The sequence below is a fragment of the Raphanus sativus genome, chromosome 5 (assembly GCF_000801105.2).
Source record: "Raphanus sativus cultivar WK10039 chromosome 5, ASM80110v3, whole genome shotgun sequence".
Lineage (NCBI taxonomy): Eukaryota > Viridiplantae > Streptophyta > Magnoliopsida > Brassicales > Brassicaceae > Raphanus > Raphanus sativus.
In genome coordinates, this window is record NC_079515.1 from 27,588,756 (window position 1) to 27,603,138 (window position 14,383).

Here is a 14,383-nt window from a genome sequence, read left to right on the forward strand (position 1 = left end):
TTGGTTTTAGATTTTGGTTTTTGGTTATTCATATATTAAAATATTGGATCTGTTCGGATATTTTGGTTTGGATTTGATACTATTTTTTGGGTCGGTTTATGTTCTTGTTATTTTGCCTAGTCCTACTCTATACTCATACAAAGCTCTCTTGGCTTGAGTAAACTACAGAAGCCACTGGAAAGCAAAAACAGAGTACTGAAGTAGAAGTTATTAGCCAATGTTAAAAAAAAAAAAAAGCTCTGGTTGTGCCATTGCACTAAAAGGTCAACTAGAGATCTTTGACCTTTGCAATGGCGGTTAAACTGTACAAGATAAAATCTTAAAACAAAGGGCCTTGTCACAAGCTGTTGCTGTTCTGTTCTTGCATTGGTTCAACTTGAACCATGTCTGTGCAGCTTCTGATGATCTCTTCTACTAGATCATCAAGGATCAGTTCACTCGTGCAGGAACCAATCCAACCAATATCAAACCGGAGATCCATCCAGCTCCCTGCTTTAGCCATGTCTTTCTTCACTATCTGATCTAAAGTGTGAGGAGAAGGCAAAGGTAAGAGATGCCAGTAAACCCCTTCTTGTGCCACTTTAGCTGCAACTTCCATGTCTGAGATTAGTTGGACTTCAGGTTTCACGAACGAGATCCAAGGCCCTGGATTCAATTCATTCTCACAAAAGTCCATAAGAACTTCATTGATACAGTCGTTGAGGAGATTCTTATCGTCGCAGAGCTGCGTAGAGCAGAAAGCTATGTCATCTGTTGATTCTTCTAGCTCAAGAAGCCGTTCAGAGTAAAAGGGTCTCGTCAAAAGCTCTTCCCAGCTCAAGCCTGAGGACTTCACAACGTCTTCAATGTATGCAAGTGTCAACTCCTTGTCATCATCATCATCCATGCTTGTTTTTAGATAGTTCGGTTTGTCTGGTTTTGGAGAATCAGCTTCATCGAATCGTATGCAGAGTGGCTGTATCCTCATTTCAGCTGAATGCGAGTCAGAAAAAAAAGAGCAGTAAGAAACCAAGTTGATGAAGAATCAACGATCTTATTCAATGCAATGCAATGCATACAACATTACCTGAACTGAATCTTGTGCTTGTTGTTGGGCTACTCTCATCATCTGTAAACAGAGGCTCCAGCACAGATACTGGACTTAACTCTCCCTGGACATCACTGGCAGTTTCTTTGCATTCAGACATCTTAACTGGAGATTCTGGAGAAGAAGATACTGAATGCACTTGGCTGAACATCATTTCCTGGAAACAAAGAGAAACCATGAAACCTCAGTCAACAGAAATAGAGAATGTGTACACTCATCACATAATACACAAAGCTGTTTTTACCTTATTTGATGATTGCTTATCTCCGTCGTCTTGTCTGGAAATGGAAGAGCTGCTAGTTTCAGATAATGGCTCTATCTCTGCCTTGCCAGTTTCCTTGGCATGGTCTGAAAGCATTGAATTATCTATGGGAACAGAGACATCGATGGTAAACAATGTCTCATCATCATCTTTATCTGAATCTTCACTGCATTGCAGAATCTCTGGTTCCTCGGTTGTTTGGCTAAAAGGGATCAATATAGGGGTATCTCCTGGTGATGAGAACTCAGGGAGAGAAAGAATCTTCCCCAAGATTCTTGGTACTTCCTTATCAGGTAAGTTCACATCTATATCTCCATTTGCAAGCATCTCGGACAAGTGTTTCCTTGCTGCAATATACAAACCAGACATAATCTTCTTTGAATCTTCTTCGCTTGTGTGGACAGTCTCCTCTTTATCAGTCTCCCTACATAACGGTTCTTCTTCATCCGAAACGTGCTTCCCGTATTTACTCTGTATCTTTTCTTCCACGCAAAGGTCCCGGCTCTTATCAACATGTACATCACATGACTTCTTTCCAACGGCAGATTGTAGCAGTCTTCTTTTGATTAAACCGATAATAAACCGGGAAAAGGTTCTCCCGGTTTTGGACTTGTTGCTTGATGAAGAAGAATCAACAACATCCAAGCTATTTGGAGCAGCAGGTTTCAAAACAACAATCGTTTTCGAAACCTGACATGTTCTGTTTCTCTTCCTCTCTTCTGATCTCCATTTCTTGCTGAAGAAGTTACATTTCCTCTTCGGTAATAATACCACAGCGTCTTGTTCTTCTTCTTCTTCCACTCTCTTTGAATCTCCCAAGCTTTGATCATCTTCATCATGTGAACTCTTCTTCTTGAGGAGAGATTCTTCTTCTTCAGAATCCAAAACATGAAACGCCTCCAACAAGTCCTTACACGTTTGGATCTCTCCTTGTTTCCGAGCTATCAACCGCTTGATTATCTCGCTGAACTTTTCTTCAGATTCATCTTTAAAAGCCCTATTCTCCACAAGTTCGTCTCCAGCAACAGAAACATCTATATCCTCTTCAATAAGTTTCTGAACACTCTCATTATTACCTGCATCATCAATTAGTTAGTTAGCAGAAAGTAAGGTAAGAGTCTTCAAGACACTATGTTTAATGAAACCAAAACCTGTAAATCTTTTGCTTCTATGCTTCTTATTATCCATCGAGAGACGTTTCTGGTTAGATCCAAAGATGCTGATGAGCATCCACATACATCCTATTTGATTTATTCCTTCTCTTCTCCCACAATTTTTCTCCATAAAACTGTTCACACTAAAAAGAAACTGTTGATAGAAGCAAAGAATAAATCATGTCTGAATTAATAATGAAGAGTAATAATATTTTTTATAATGGTTCAAATCATCATGCAGTGATCTGTTAAAACTCTGTTTTCATGATTTTTTTCCATCAGTCACTCACACAAATGCATTGTGATTATTATTACTGTTTTGAGTGGTCTGCAAGTGAACATTTTAGGAAACAAAAAGAAAAAAAGAAAAAAAAAACAAAAAGAAGAAGAAAGATTAAAGAGTATACCTTTTAGAATCTGATCCTATGCTTGCTGGAAGAAGATTACTAAAAATCCATTTTACAACTTTTTAGCTGTTTTCCACAAAAAGAAAAAGAAAAACTTATTTTTTCACCGGACTTTAGCTGAAATTGCGGCTTTATTTGTTGGAAAATTGTGATGAAATTAAGACGTAACGGATGCTCGAAATACGAGGGGGAGATGTTGAACACAGTGTTTTGATTTAGCAGAAGACCCTGCTGCTTTCTCTCACCGGAAAAATGGAACCACCACTCTTGAAGATTTTATAAGAAAAAAGGAAAAAAGAAAAAGAGATCAATATTTTTTTAAAAAAAATATTAGTATAAATTAGAGAATTAGGTATAAAGTCACACGAGTTTAATATATCAGAAAAAGGACAAATTTTTTTTTGGAAAATAGAAAGGACAAAACTTAGATTATTTCAGTTACAAAAAAAAAAACTTAGATTATGACGAAGTGAGGATCAAGTCTTTATGTCAGTAGTCTTTGTTCACTTCAAGGTGCGGCAGCCATCGTAGAACTCACCAATAACTGTATTTTGATATATATAGGCATACACTTTTTCGCTGTCATTGTATATATATGTGACTGTGTTAGTGCATTCACGAGACTGTTATGAATGTGTTATTTGTGTTACGTATATGTACGTACTATTATCTATAGGAGAGATAAGGTTTGGTGAAGCTGAAGCAGGTAGGTTATGGTCCTCTACAGGATTCACAACTAGGAACGTACGTCACGAATATGTCGGGAGTAGAATAGTAATTTCAATCGTGACGGAAATTGCAAAGTCAAAATAGTTATCAGAAAATTAGGAAAAAAAGAGATTAAATGAAGAAAAAGTCAAAGATGACATATTGACATCCAGTATCTTCCACTATGAACACATTTTGCTGATAAAATGTAATATTCCAATTCATCTTTCTGGACGTAATATATAAGCTTTTTATTAGTTAGTAAGCTGAAGTTGATAGTTTAAATGTCTTAATTCTCTTATTCACCAAACCTAGTTTATCTAAATTTAAACTGTCAAACCTAGTTTATCTAGATTTTAATTCTCACTTTTAAGATAAAAGTACTATAATTACTACACATAAATTAAGTTCGGATTCTTAAAAAGACGATTGAATAGCACTTACCAAACTTTATTTATGATACGACTTTGACGTATACTATAATCGGCAGAAAAGGAAAATATTCAACGATGTTCAGCTTTGATAATTTAGACAACTACTAGCTAATCACCTACTAGTTAATATACTTTGATTTTTAATATACTTCTTATATGTAAATGCAAATATTTTATGTATATAGCTTTATTTCGCACTATATGCACTACTAGTTATAATGTCCATTGTGAAATATAATACTCCTTATATCATTTATAATCTTTTATAATGATCATCCCATCAAATGAAAGATATACCCTTACATCATTTATAATCAATTGAAAATCTGAAATTATGAGTTTACAAAAAAAAAAACTGAAATATATGCCGACAGTTTCAGACACGTACGCAACCCACACTTCTAAATTATAGTGAATATATCCGTACCTTTTTAAGTTGATATGCGATTTACGAAGGTTTATTTTGCATTAGCCAACATATTAGAAAAAAAATGACGGTGTTTTCTTTAGAGAAAAACAAAGTAAAAAGGAAATATATGAGAAAACAAAGCTATGTTGTGAAAATTGATATACCAATCATTTTTTCCACATTGGATCCCCCCAAACCCCAATTCCTTTAAAATTGTCTTTTTAGACTGCTTTTAAATTTGTCTTAAAGGCACATTATAACGCTACAGTATCCAACAAATATAAACCTTTAAAATTTTACTAGAATTAAGTTTGTTTACTTTTGATATAATTTAGTATAATGGTTTAAACTTTGCAATATATATAACAGAAAAGGGTGAAGATATATTAAAATTTCAAAGTCTTCATATTTGACTAAACTTTCGATAAATATATAAGCACTTACAATTTCATTACAAAAAATGATATGTCATCAGCATGCAATCGATCCAACCAACATGGTTGCGTATATGTCCGGAAAATGATATAAATGCGGAGAGTGAATACTTTTTCTGTTGAAACTAAAACATCACTAGTGGACCGTTTCATATTGTTTCCACTAATCAATTATTCCTTTATATAACCTTTTGTTAATTATCTTATTCGCAATCTCCGAAATTGGCTGTTTTCGAAGCATACCCACAATTAAATTAACGCCATCCTCGTTATAATATGTCAGATAATGTGGTTGATACAGGCACTTAATTAACAACTAACTTAGCTGAGTATATATAAATTATATATGCTTATTTCAATATTGTTTCGATCCTATAGCTCTATAATATATCCGCTGTTGTACATAACAAGATTAAAAGACTGAGAAAAGTCCGTAAATAATTGAGTTAGGTTTGTGCGATGTATATGTTTCTTACTAAAACAGGTATAAAGTACTCATTAAATATGTAGCACAAAACATTATTAGTGTCATTAATACTTTTTTATATCCAGATGGCAATAGAATATAATAAATGTACGTGTCGACTAACAAATCTATAACATTTTTAAACCCACGAACAAGACAAATACTAGAATTGGAAGAAGATGGTCATCATAGTCTTACCAACTATGTTTCTAACTGTATACTAGATTTTGACCCGCCCTAAAAGGCGGAAATTGATTTGTCAAATTTTAATTTTAATATATATGTATATAATATTATTTATATTTTTGTATAATATTTATATATATATATATATATATAATATTATTTATATTTTTGTATAATATATATATATATATATATATATCATATATATAATATTTTATTAAATGTATATATAATTGAATGGTGTTATAATTTGCGAGTCAGACATTTTTTTCTCTTATGTTTGGAATGATTTGGAACTTGTTGATTTAAGAGTGGTTAAGTTTTGTATGATCTAATAATATTAAGAGATAACCAAAAATATTTTAAAGATGTTATTGGTTAAGTTCAATTTATCTATGTCGGTTAAGATTTGGTTTAATTTAAGTTGGTAGGTTTCATTTTATAGGAGGCTTGATATATTTTAGTAACAACTATGAAAGAGTCCAAATCTAAATGACAACTATAAGTAGTAGATAAAAACCAATCCCTAAATTAATAGATTAGATATTTAACGGGAAAATCGCATAAAAAACCCTCAAAGTGTCACTTACTAGCACTTTAAACCCTGAAGTTTTTTCACTAACACTTTTAACCTTCAAAGTGACATTTGTATCATAAAAAACCTCCAAATCAAAAAGTTGACCGGTTCAGCAGGTAATTTTTCAAAAATAATTATTTAATTAATAAAATAAACAAAATAAATAAATAAAAATCCAAAAAAATAAATAAAAATCGAAACTTTTAATAAAATTTACAAAAATTAAAAAATTAAAAAAAAAATTAAAATTTTAGAAAATTGAATAAATATTTTTAAAATTATTTTCTAAAGTATTAATAAAATAAAATAACTAAAAATTAATAATAAATAAAATTAAATTTTAAATAGAGAAAAACAAAACAAAAAGTTCACAATTTTTTTAAAAAAAGGAAAATAGAAAATTCAAAATTCAAAATTCACTAGTGACGATGATGGTTTCTCACATAACCATTAACAATGGCGATAATTGCCATATCTCCAATGATAGTTTCCAACATCATCGTTAAAAATGACAAAAAATCTTTTTCAAAACTTTTGAATTTTCATTTTTTTTTGAAATATATGAATTTTTTATTTTTATGTTTTTTAGTTTTATCTCATTTATTTTTGAACTTTAATTTTCTAAATATTAATTAATTTCTGATTTTTTCTATTTTTTCTAATTTTACTTAATTTATGAGTTTTTATTAAATTTTACGATTTTTGTTTAATTTTCTGGTTTTTTTATTTTTTTGTTTATTTTACTTATTTAAAATATTATTTAATTAGTAAAATAATCAAAAAAATAAACAAAAATCGTCAAATTTAATAAAAACTCATAATTAAATAAAAGTCAGAAACCATCATTGTCATTATTGATATATTTGAAATTGTTGTTGTCCACGATGATATGATATATTTTTTGAAAAAATATTATAATTAAAAAAAAAATCAATTTTGAATTTTCTATTTTTTTTTTAAAATTGAACTTTGTATTTAGTTCTTCTCTATTTAAATTTAATCATATTTATTATTACAATTTTAGTTATTTTTATTTTGTTAAAATTTTATAAAATTATTTAATTTTAAAAATATATTTATTCAATTTTTTTATTATATTTTCATTTTTGTGAATTTTATTAAGGTTTCGATTTTTATTTATTATTTGGATTTATTTATTTATTCTGTTTATTTTATTAATTAAATAATTATTTTTGAAAAATTACCTGCTGAACAGGTCAACTTTTTGATTTGGAGGTTTTTTATGATACAAAAATCACTTTGAAGATTAAAAGTGTTAGTGAAAAAACTTCAAGGTTTAAAGTGCTAGTAAGTGACATTTTGAGAGTTTTTTATGCGATTTTCCCTATATTTAACTTTATCGTAAATCTTTTTGTTGGTTAACATAAAAATAAATGATTACTAAATATCCTTTTATGTTTTTATTTTTGCTTGGCACGAAAATTATAATGCTTGTGCATAAGAAAGTTTAAAGAATTACTGAAAATCCAACAATTGAAATGTAAGACACCATAATATTGTGCGCAAAAAGAATACTTCGTGATAAAAATATACTTCTGGAATAAGCCCTTTTTCAAAAAAAAAAAAAAAAAAAAAACTTCTGGAAATGCAAGGTCTTTCTTGGTTGACACATAAAATTCAGTAGCAATTTTGTCCCTCCAGAAGGCTTATTGCTACTAATAGCATGTCCCATACGGCCCATATATGGGCTGAGAAAAAGAAAAGAAATATACATACTCTGGAGGCCTGGCCCATTTACTACATTCTTATCCCCAAAGTTAACGGTATCAAAATCAAAACAAAAATCATAGGACTAAAACTTCAAATAGAAAAGCCTAGGGAGGGACCATAATTTAAATCCAAAATAGAGGACTAAACGTAATAAACTCACGTTGTTCCAAAAAAAGCTCACAAAGTTTAGGGACTTAAATTAAAGTTTATAGAGTGATTAAAGGGCTAGTTTTAACTTGTGTACTAGATTTGTGTTTAAAATTTTCTCTAGTGTGAAAACATTGTATGTACATTGGTCGCGTGGTAAACTTTGAATTGGTGATCTCACTTACGTTTAACTTATTGTTAGTCGCGTACATTTGTGTGTAAAAATTTCTCTTGATTCTATTGTAATACCAAAGACATGGTCTATACTATACACTGGTCGTGTAAACTAAGTTATTTAACTTTGAAATGATGATCTCACTGATGCTGTTTTTTCTTGGAAATTTTACATGTAAAGTAATCAAAACAATCCTTCTCACATGAAATAAAATAACCATTTCTTTAAATTATCAAGAATTGTGGAAGTTAGCTTGGTCTGCTTGATTAAGTTCTTAAAGATTAAGGCTAATTTTTACGCGGCAAAGAAGATCAGGTCGTTACTAAGCGGTTTAACTGTCATGGACACAACCGTAAAACACATGAAGAGAAGAAGAGCTGAAGTAAGCATGCATACGCAGCTTTGACGACATTAGTTCTATAGAATACGCCTGAGATTGTCTTTAACTTTTGTTTGAAGTTTTGATATCGCTTTCATTATGTCGACATTACTCTTGACATAGACAGAAACTATCACATTCATCATATTCGTGGATAGTCTTGTTTGAAAGTCAAAACAATTATCCATTATTCTAATATAGATTATTCATTTCACCTTCTGTGATAAGGCTATGGAACGTGTCAACACGGATACGTGATTAAGTAACGTGTTGTGATTTATAATCCAAAACCTTCCCTCTTCTCTCTCTATATAACTTATATGGGTATGGGACTAGCTTGGCTCATCAAGTAATGTGTTAAATCAAATCTTTATCAAACGTATTATTATTATTTTTTCTGTTCTGTGTGTGTTTCTATATGGAAAGGAGTGACCATGACGTTAAAGATTCCGATCCAAGAAACGGTGAAATTGGTTGGCTCTTTAAGATTGTGTGGCAGGGATAAGAGTGAACCAGTGGTGGTTAGAAAGAGAGAGATGGTGACAGACGAGAAGGTCTATGTAGCAGTGACAGGGAAAGATCTTGAGAGCAAGTCTAGTCTCGTTTGGGCAATACAGAACACCGGAGCTAGAGAGTTCTGCATCGTCTATGTTCATCAACCGACGCGCATCTCAGCCTGTAAGTATAATCAGTTTCTCTTATTTTTTTTTTTTTTTATATTTAGGAAATTCTGGATCCAAAGACCGTACATTTCATACCGAAACCATGTTAAATTGACTGTTCTTAGGAGAGTAGACTCCTCCTAACGAAAATCGAACCTATGACCCCTTAAACCTTTCAAGGTTTAGTAAAAGAGTTTTAACCACTACACCAAATTTTCCTTGGTATAGTATAATTGATTCTCTATTGTGCAAGAGTTTATAGATATGTTTTGATTAAGATGATTGCTCTTGTTTTGTTCATTTCAAGCGGGAGCGATGTTCCAAGAACAGAAACTGAGAAAAGAGAAGGAGAAAGCACATAACAACCTGGACAAGTACCTTAACATATGCAGGCAAATGCACGTATGATTTTATCTTTACCATTCACATATGTTTTATGATTGTACAAGAGATGTTTTGATTTCTTGAGCTTCAAGTTTAATTTTGTGAATTAATTTAGGTCAATGCGGAGAAGATATATATAGAAATGGATTCAGTAGAGGAAGGTATCCTCCAATTGATTTCTCAGTGTGGAGTTAAGAAACTTGTCATGGGAGCAGCAGCTGATAGACGCTATACAATGTAAGTGGTTTACTTAGCATAGAGATTTAGCTATCTTAAGTATGGACTTCTTGATCAAGTAAAGACTTCACAATCTTGCAGGACAATGAAAGATCTACGCTCCAAGAAAGCTATTTGCATCAGCAGAGAAGCGCCAGATACTTGTCATATATGGTTTACCTGCAATGGATACCTAATATGTACAAGGTTTGGCCAATTTCGTTTAGTTATGGTCTTTGACGTTTGCTTGTGATTCACACTACACAAGTGGTTTCCTTTTTGGGTATAATGTTGATGCAGAGAAGCTACAAGAAGATACAAAGGTACATCGTCAAGTTCTTTGACACAAACCGAAGCAACCAAAGGAACTGAAAGTGTTGCAAGTTCGAGTATGGTGGCTAAAGATGATGTTCAGATCCAAGTAGCTCTCATAGAAGCTGCCACTTCAAATAGGGAAACACGCTTAGAGGTGTCTAAGCGTAAAGAAGCTGAAAAAACTGCATCTGATGCAATCAAAAGGGTATTAAAAATTAAGTTCATCTGACATGTTTGTTATAACCTTCTCTAACTCTTATGTATGGCCATAAAATGTAGGCTAAAGAATCGGAGAATGTGTATCTCATTGAGTTGAAGCGTAGGAAAGAAACAGAGAAAGCACTGAAGGAAACGAAAGAAGAGCTTGAGAAGATGAGATCAGAAGCCGAGACACGAACTGCCGAGTCTAATAGGGTTATTAGAAACCTCCAAGGAAAGTATAGCTTATCAATGAAAGTGTTGAGGAGACTTAGAGATGAACAAGAAGAGTTGAAGAGAGAGCTTAGCGAAGTATTAAAGCTGAAGAGTAAGTGCAAGGAAGAGGAAGCGTCTCCCTCTAACTCTAAGGACCGTGAACCGCCTCAGTACTTCATATGTCCCATTACGCAGGTAAAAGAAACGTTGTAAATGATCAAAATGTTATATAATCATAAGAATTTTTTTTTTTTTTTAAAATCAATGTTATGATTGTAGGATGTGATGGAGGATCCATATGTAGCAGCAGATGGTTTTACATATGAAGGAGAGGCCATACGTGGTTGGTTTAATAGAGGACACGAGACTTCTCCGATGACAAACAAAAGGCTTCCTCACACAAGCTTGGTTCCAAATCTTGCTCTTCGATCTGCAATCCAAGAATGGCTTCAAGCTTCAAGCTCCTGAATCCTCTCTGTTCTGTACTTTTTGTATTTTTTTTTTGGTATGGTATTGACTTTTGACGTTTTGTAATATTTGTGTCCTATTCCTATCACTGGCCGGTTGTTGTTGGTACTTGGTATGAGTCAGTCAGTCTTCTGTAATATTCTTTTTTTCATTATGATATTGTATTGTGAAATCATGATCCCTATTTTTTATTTGTACTATAAATAAATTTTGTTCAAATATAAAATAAATTAACAGGTTATATATAGCCTAGACTAGGGTTGGGCAAATAAACCAAACCAGAAAATCCGAACCAAATCCGAACCGAATCCGATTGAATATGAACCGATCCGAACCCGTCATAAATACCGAATGGATCTTGTTTTTTGATATTTTGGGTTATGAGTATTATCCGAACCGAACCCGAATCTAAATGGATATTCGATAGAACCCGAAACATTCGAAACCCTAGAAAGATTTTATACCAAACATGATCTCAATTCTTAGTATGTACTCAAAATACATTAAGATATATTGAACATCTAAAATACTTATGTATTACATAAATGTTGGTGGTTCTATTACATAAAGGTTGATGGTTAAAAGTGACTGTTGAATTTTGAAATATTTAGATTTAGAATTTGTTTTCATTAAACAATGTTTCTCATTTCATGGGGTCGTAGTTTTCGTTTTATGATTTCATTCATTTAGTTCTTTTTATCAATAAATATGTTTTTCTTTCGTTTGATTTTGAATGATTATGGTTGATGTTCGTTTCTTATTTTTAAATCGATTTTATTTATATTTTAATTACAAAAAGGTATAAATTAGGTATTTCAAACCAAAACAAACTAAGTTTATTTATGTTTTGGTTACAAAGTAGGTACAAATCAGATATTTTCAAACCGAAGAATCGATTGGGATCCGAATCCGAAAGTACATTGGATTGTACCGGTTCTTTGAAGATTTACTAATCCTGATCCGAACCGATCCCAAACCAAACTTTCAAATAATCCAAATGAAGCTGATTTTGATAAAACCAAAAAACCGAAACCTGATTGGATAAAATCGAAACCCGATTGGGACCCCGAATGTCCGTGCCTAACCTAGGCTAGACTTGGTGGGAATATTATTTTTAGTAATACACGTTTGGTGTATCTTTTTTTTTTGTCATATTAAAACAAAAATAAAGATGGGAAATTGTTTCCTTTTGCTAGAAAGATGACAGTATTGATATTAGGAGAATGTAGTAAATTAGTAATGTAACTAAACCATCAAAAATTTAGTGTAACTCATAAAAAAATACTCCCTCCCTTTCAAAGTAATTCATGTGTTTATAATTTTTATGTATATTAATAAAGTATATTAAATTTTGATTATAACAAAATATGTTTGCGATTAAATATTTTCACAATTTTTAGCCAATAAAATTTTTAATAAACACAATTATTTTTCAAAATTAACAATGTACCACTATTAATAATTAAATGTAATGAAAATGTAAAGAAAATGTTTTTTTAGAATATTCTCTTCAAACAAAGATCATTTTGAAACAGAGAAGAATATATAATAAGACACTATTTGACTTTGGGAAACAAGCACGAAATGGTCCCGAAGAGCTGAAAAATATATAAAGGAGCTTGGCTTCCATTGATTACCTCCTTGAGTTTGATTAGGTCGTTGACGCTCAAAGGGCATGGCATTATTTTAAAAAAACACACAAGAAAATAATAATACACAGACGAAGTCCAGATGGAATATTCGAAAGAAGAGAGTAACACCAGAAAGAAAGGGATGACACATGCCCTCCAATCCATTGGATCTTTTCTTTCTTGATTCCAAATATATATTTGAACATTTGCGAAAACAACAGCTTCTTGTCTCAAACCAACCAGCCATTCTTAAAGATTTTCAGACACGTTTCCCAAAGAGAGAATATGGAGTTTCAAGGAGCAGAAGAGAAGAACATGGAGGAGGAAGTAGCAGCAGTGATGGAGGAGGTAATATATGTTGCAGTAGGGAGAGAAACTGCGAAGAACAAGTCAAATCTAACATGGGCAATAGATAACTCCCAAGGGAACAAGATCTGCATCCTTCTTGTTCACCAACCTCCTCATACGATTCCTGTTTGTAAGTTCTTTTTCTCCCCTCACTACAAATCCAAAAAGAGTCAATGGCTATGCCACGAAAGTTTTTCCTTCCACAGTGGGTACCAGATTTGATGCTGCGACGGTAGATGAAGAGTTAGTGAGAGCATATAGAGAGAAACAAAAGGCGAAAACAGACAAGATTCTTGATGAGTACCTTACATTTTGCCTGAAGAAAGGGGTATGTAGCTTTTTTACATACACATATGAAATATGAAGCTTTTACCATTTTCTAAGGAGATTGTTTTTTCTTTGCAGGTCCACGCAGAGAAGCTTTGCGTTGAGATGGACTCCATAGAGAAGGGAATAGTGCAGATGTTATCTGAGAAGAGAGTCAGGAAGTTTGTAATGGGAGCAGCTGCAGACAAACACTATTCAACGTATTGTTGTCTTTAGGCTTGCTGCTGCTTCACCTGTTTACTTTTTTATTCATCTTGAATCTGACATTGGTGGTGAATGGTGGTGAACTTGCAGGAAAATGGAGGAACTGAGGTCGAGGAAGGCCATCTTTGTATGCCGACACGCATCTGCGACTTGTTGCATTCGGTTTATCTGCAAAGGCCATCTCATCCATACAAGGTTGTCATCCTTTCAATAGAGAGAGACAATGGTAGATGTCTTTGTTACTGATGCAACTAATAATGTAGGGAAGGTAGAATGGATGAAGTGCGAGCTCTCTCAGCTCTATTATCGGACTTTCAGAGGCTTGTGTACTCGCAAAGCAGCTCCAATTCAGATATGCGGAGTGAAAGTTTAAAGGGGAAAAGCGAGGTGGAGGTGGAGGAGGAGGATAGAACATCAAGAACCAGCTCTTCTCGGTCTGTTGGTAACTTGTCATACTCTGGAGGATCTGAGGCTTCACCAAGTATAACAGATGAGAAATCAAACCACTCATCTCCTCCTCCTTCTTTACCTGTAAGCACTACGATCCTGAATAAAGAGACAAGTCCTTTTTCTCTATTATCTTTTTCTTTCTTTTTGCATTTCACCTGACTCGTGAATTGTTTGCTTACGCTGCTGATCCACCAGTGCACGGGGATGGGACTAGGCATGATAAGCATCCTGATCCACTCCACCAAACTCTGGCATAAGCGTGCAATCCAAAACCACAAACAGTGTGAGTGACCCTCACCCATCCCTTACCTGAGAAAGCTTACAGAAGAAGAAAAAAGAACATAAAAAGCTGCAAAGATCTTGTTTCACATCTGTATATACTTTGTAAAACCCTTTCGTGTGAGGTGA

The 14,383-nt window shown here is 32.9% G+C and overlaps 3 protein-coding genes across 3 annotated transcripts; 2 read left to right on the forward strand and 1 right to left on the reverse strand.

Moving 5' to 3' along the window:
* Positions 1 to 175: 175 nt before the first annotated feature.
* LOC108862684 (uncharacterized) lies at positions 176 to 2,850 on the reverse strand. Its single transcript, XM_018636897.2, has 4 exons — positions 2,501 to 2,850; positions 1,332 to 2,425; positions 1,067 to 1,244; positions 176 to 972 (listed from the first exon to the last, which is right to left on the reverse strand). Exons 1-4 carry the CDS (start codon positions 2,631 to 2,633, stop codon positions 338 to 340), a joined length of 2,040 nt encoding a protein of 679 aa, XP_018492399.1. The 5' UTR covers positions 2,634 to 2,850; the 3' UTR covers positions 176 to 337.
* Positions 2,851 to 8,903: 6,053 nt separating this feature from the next.
* LOC108860220 (U-box domain-containing protein 36) lies at positions 8,904 to 11,192 on the forward strand. The gene is made up of 7 exons (XM_018634123.2): positions 8,904 to 9,234; positions 9,526 to 9,620; positions 9,718 to 9,839; positions 9,921 to 10,025; positions 10,119 to 10,338; positions 10,413 to 10,742; positions 10,827 to 11,192. Exons 1-7 carry the CDS (start codon positions 8,991 to 8,993, stop codon positions 11,013 to 11,015), a joined length of 1,305 nt encoding a protein of 434 aa, XP_018489625.1. The 5' UTR covers positions 8,904 to 8,990; the 3' UTR covers positions 11,016 to 11,192.
* A 1,387-nt stretch (positions 11,193 to 12,579) lies between these two features.
* Positions 12,580 to 14,305, forward strand: LOC108856974 (U-box domain-containing protein 33). Its single transcript, XM_018630890.2, has 6 exons — positions 12,580 to 13,124; positions 13,201 to 13,322; positions 13,400 to 13,521; positions 13,616 to 13,720; positions 13,789 to 14,056; positions 14,171 to 14,305. Exons 1-6 carry the CDS (start codon positions 12,932 to 12,934, stop codon positions 14,264 to 14,266), a joined length of 906 nt encoding a protein of 301 aa, XP_018486392.1. The 5' UTR covers positions 12,580 to 12,931; the 3' UTR covers positions 14,267 to 14,305.
* Positions 14,306 to 14,383: the final 78 nt, after the last annotated feature.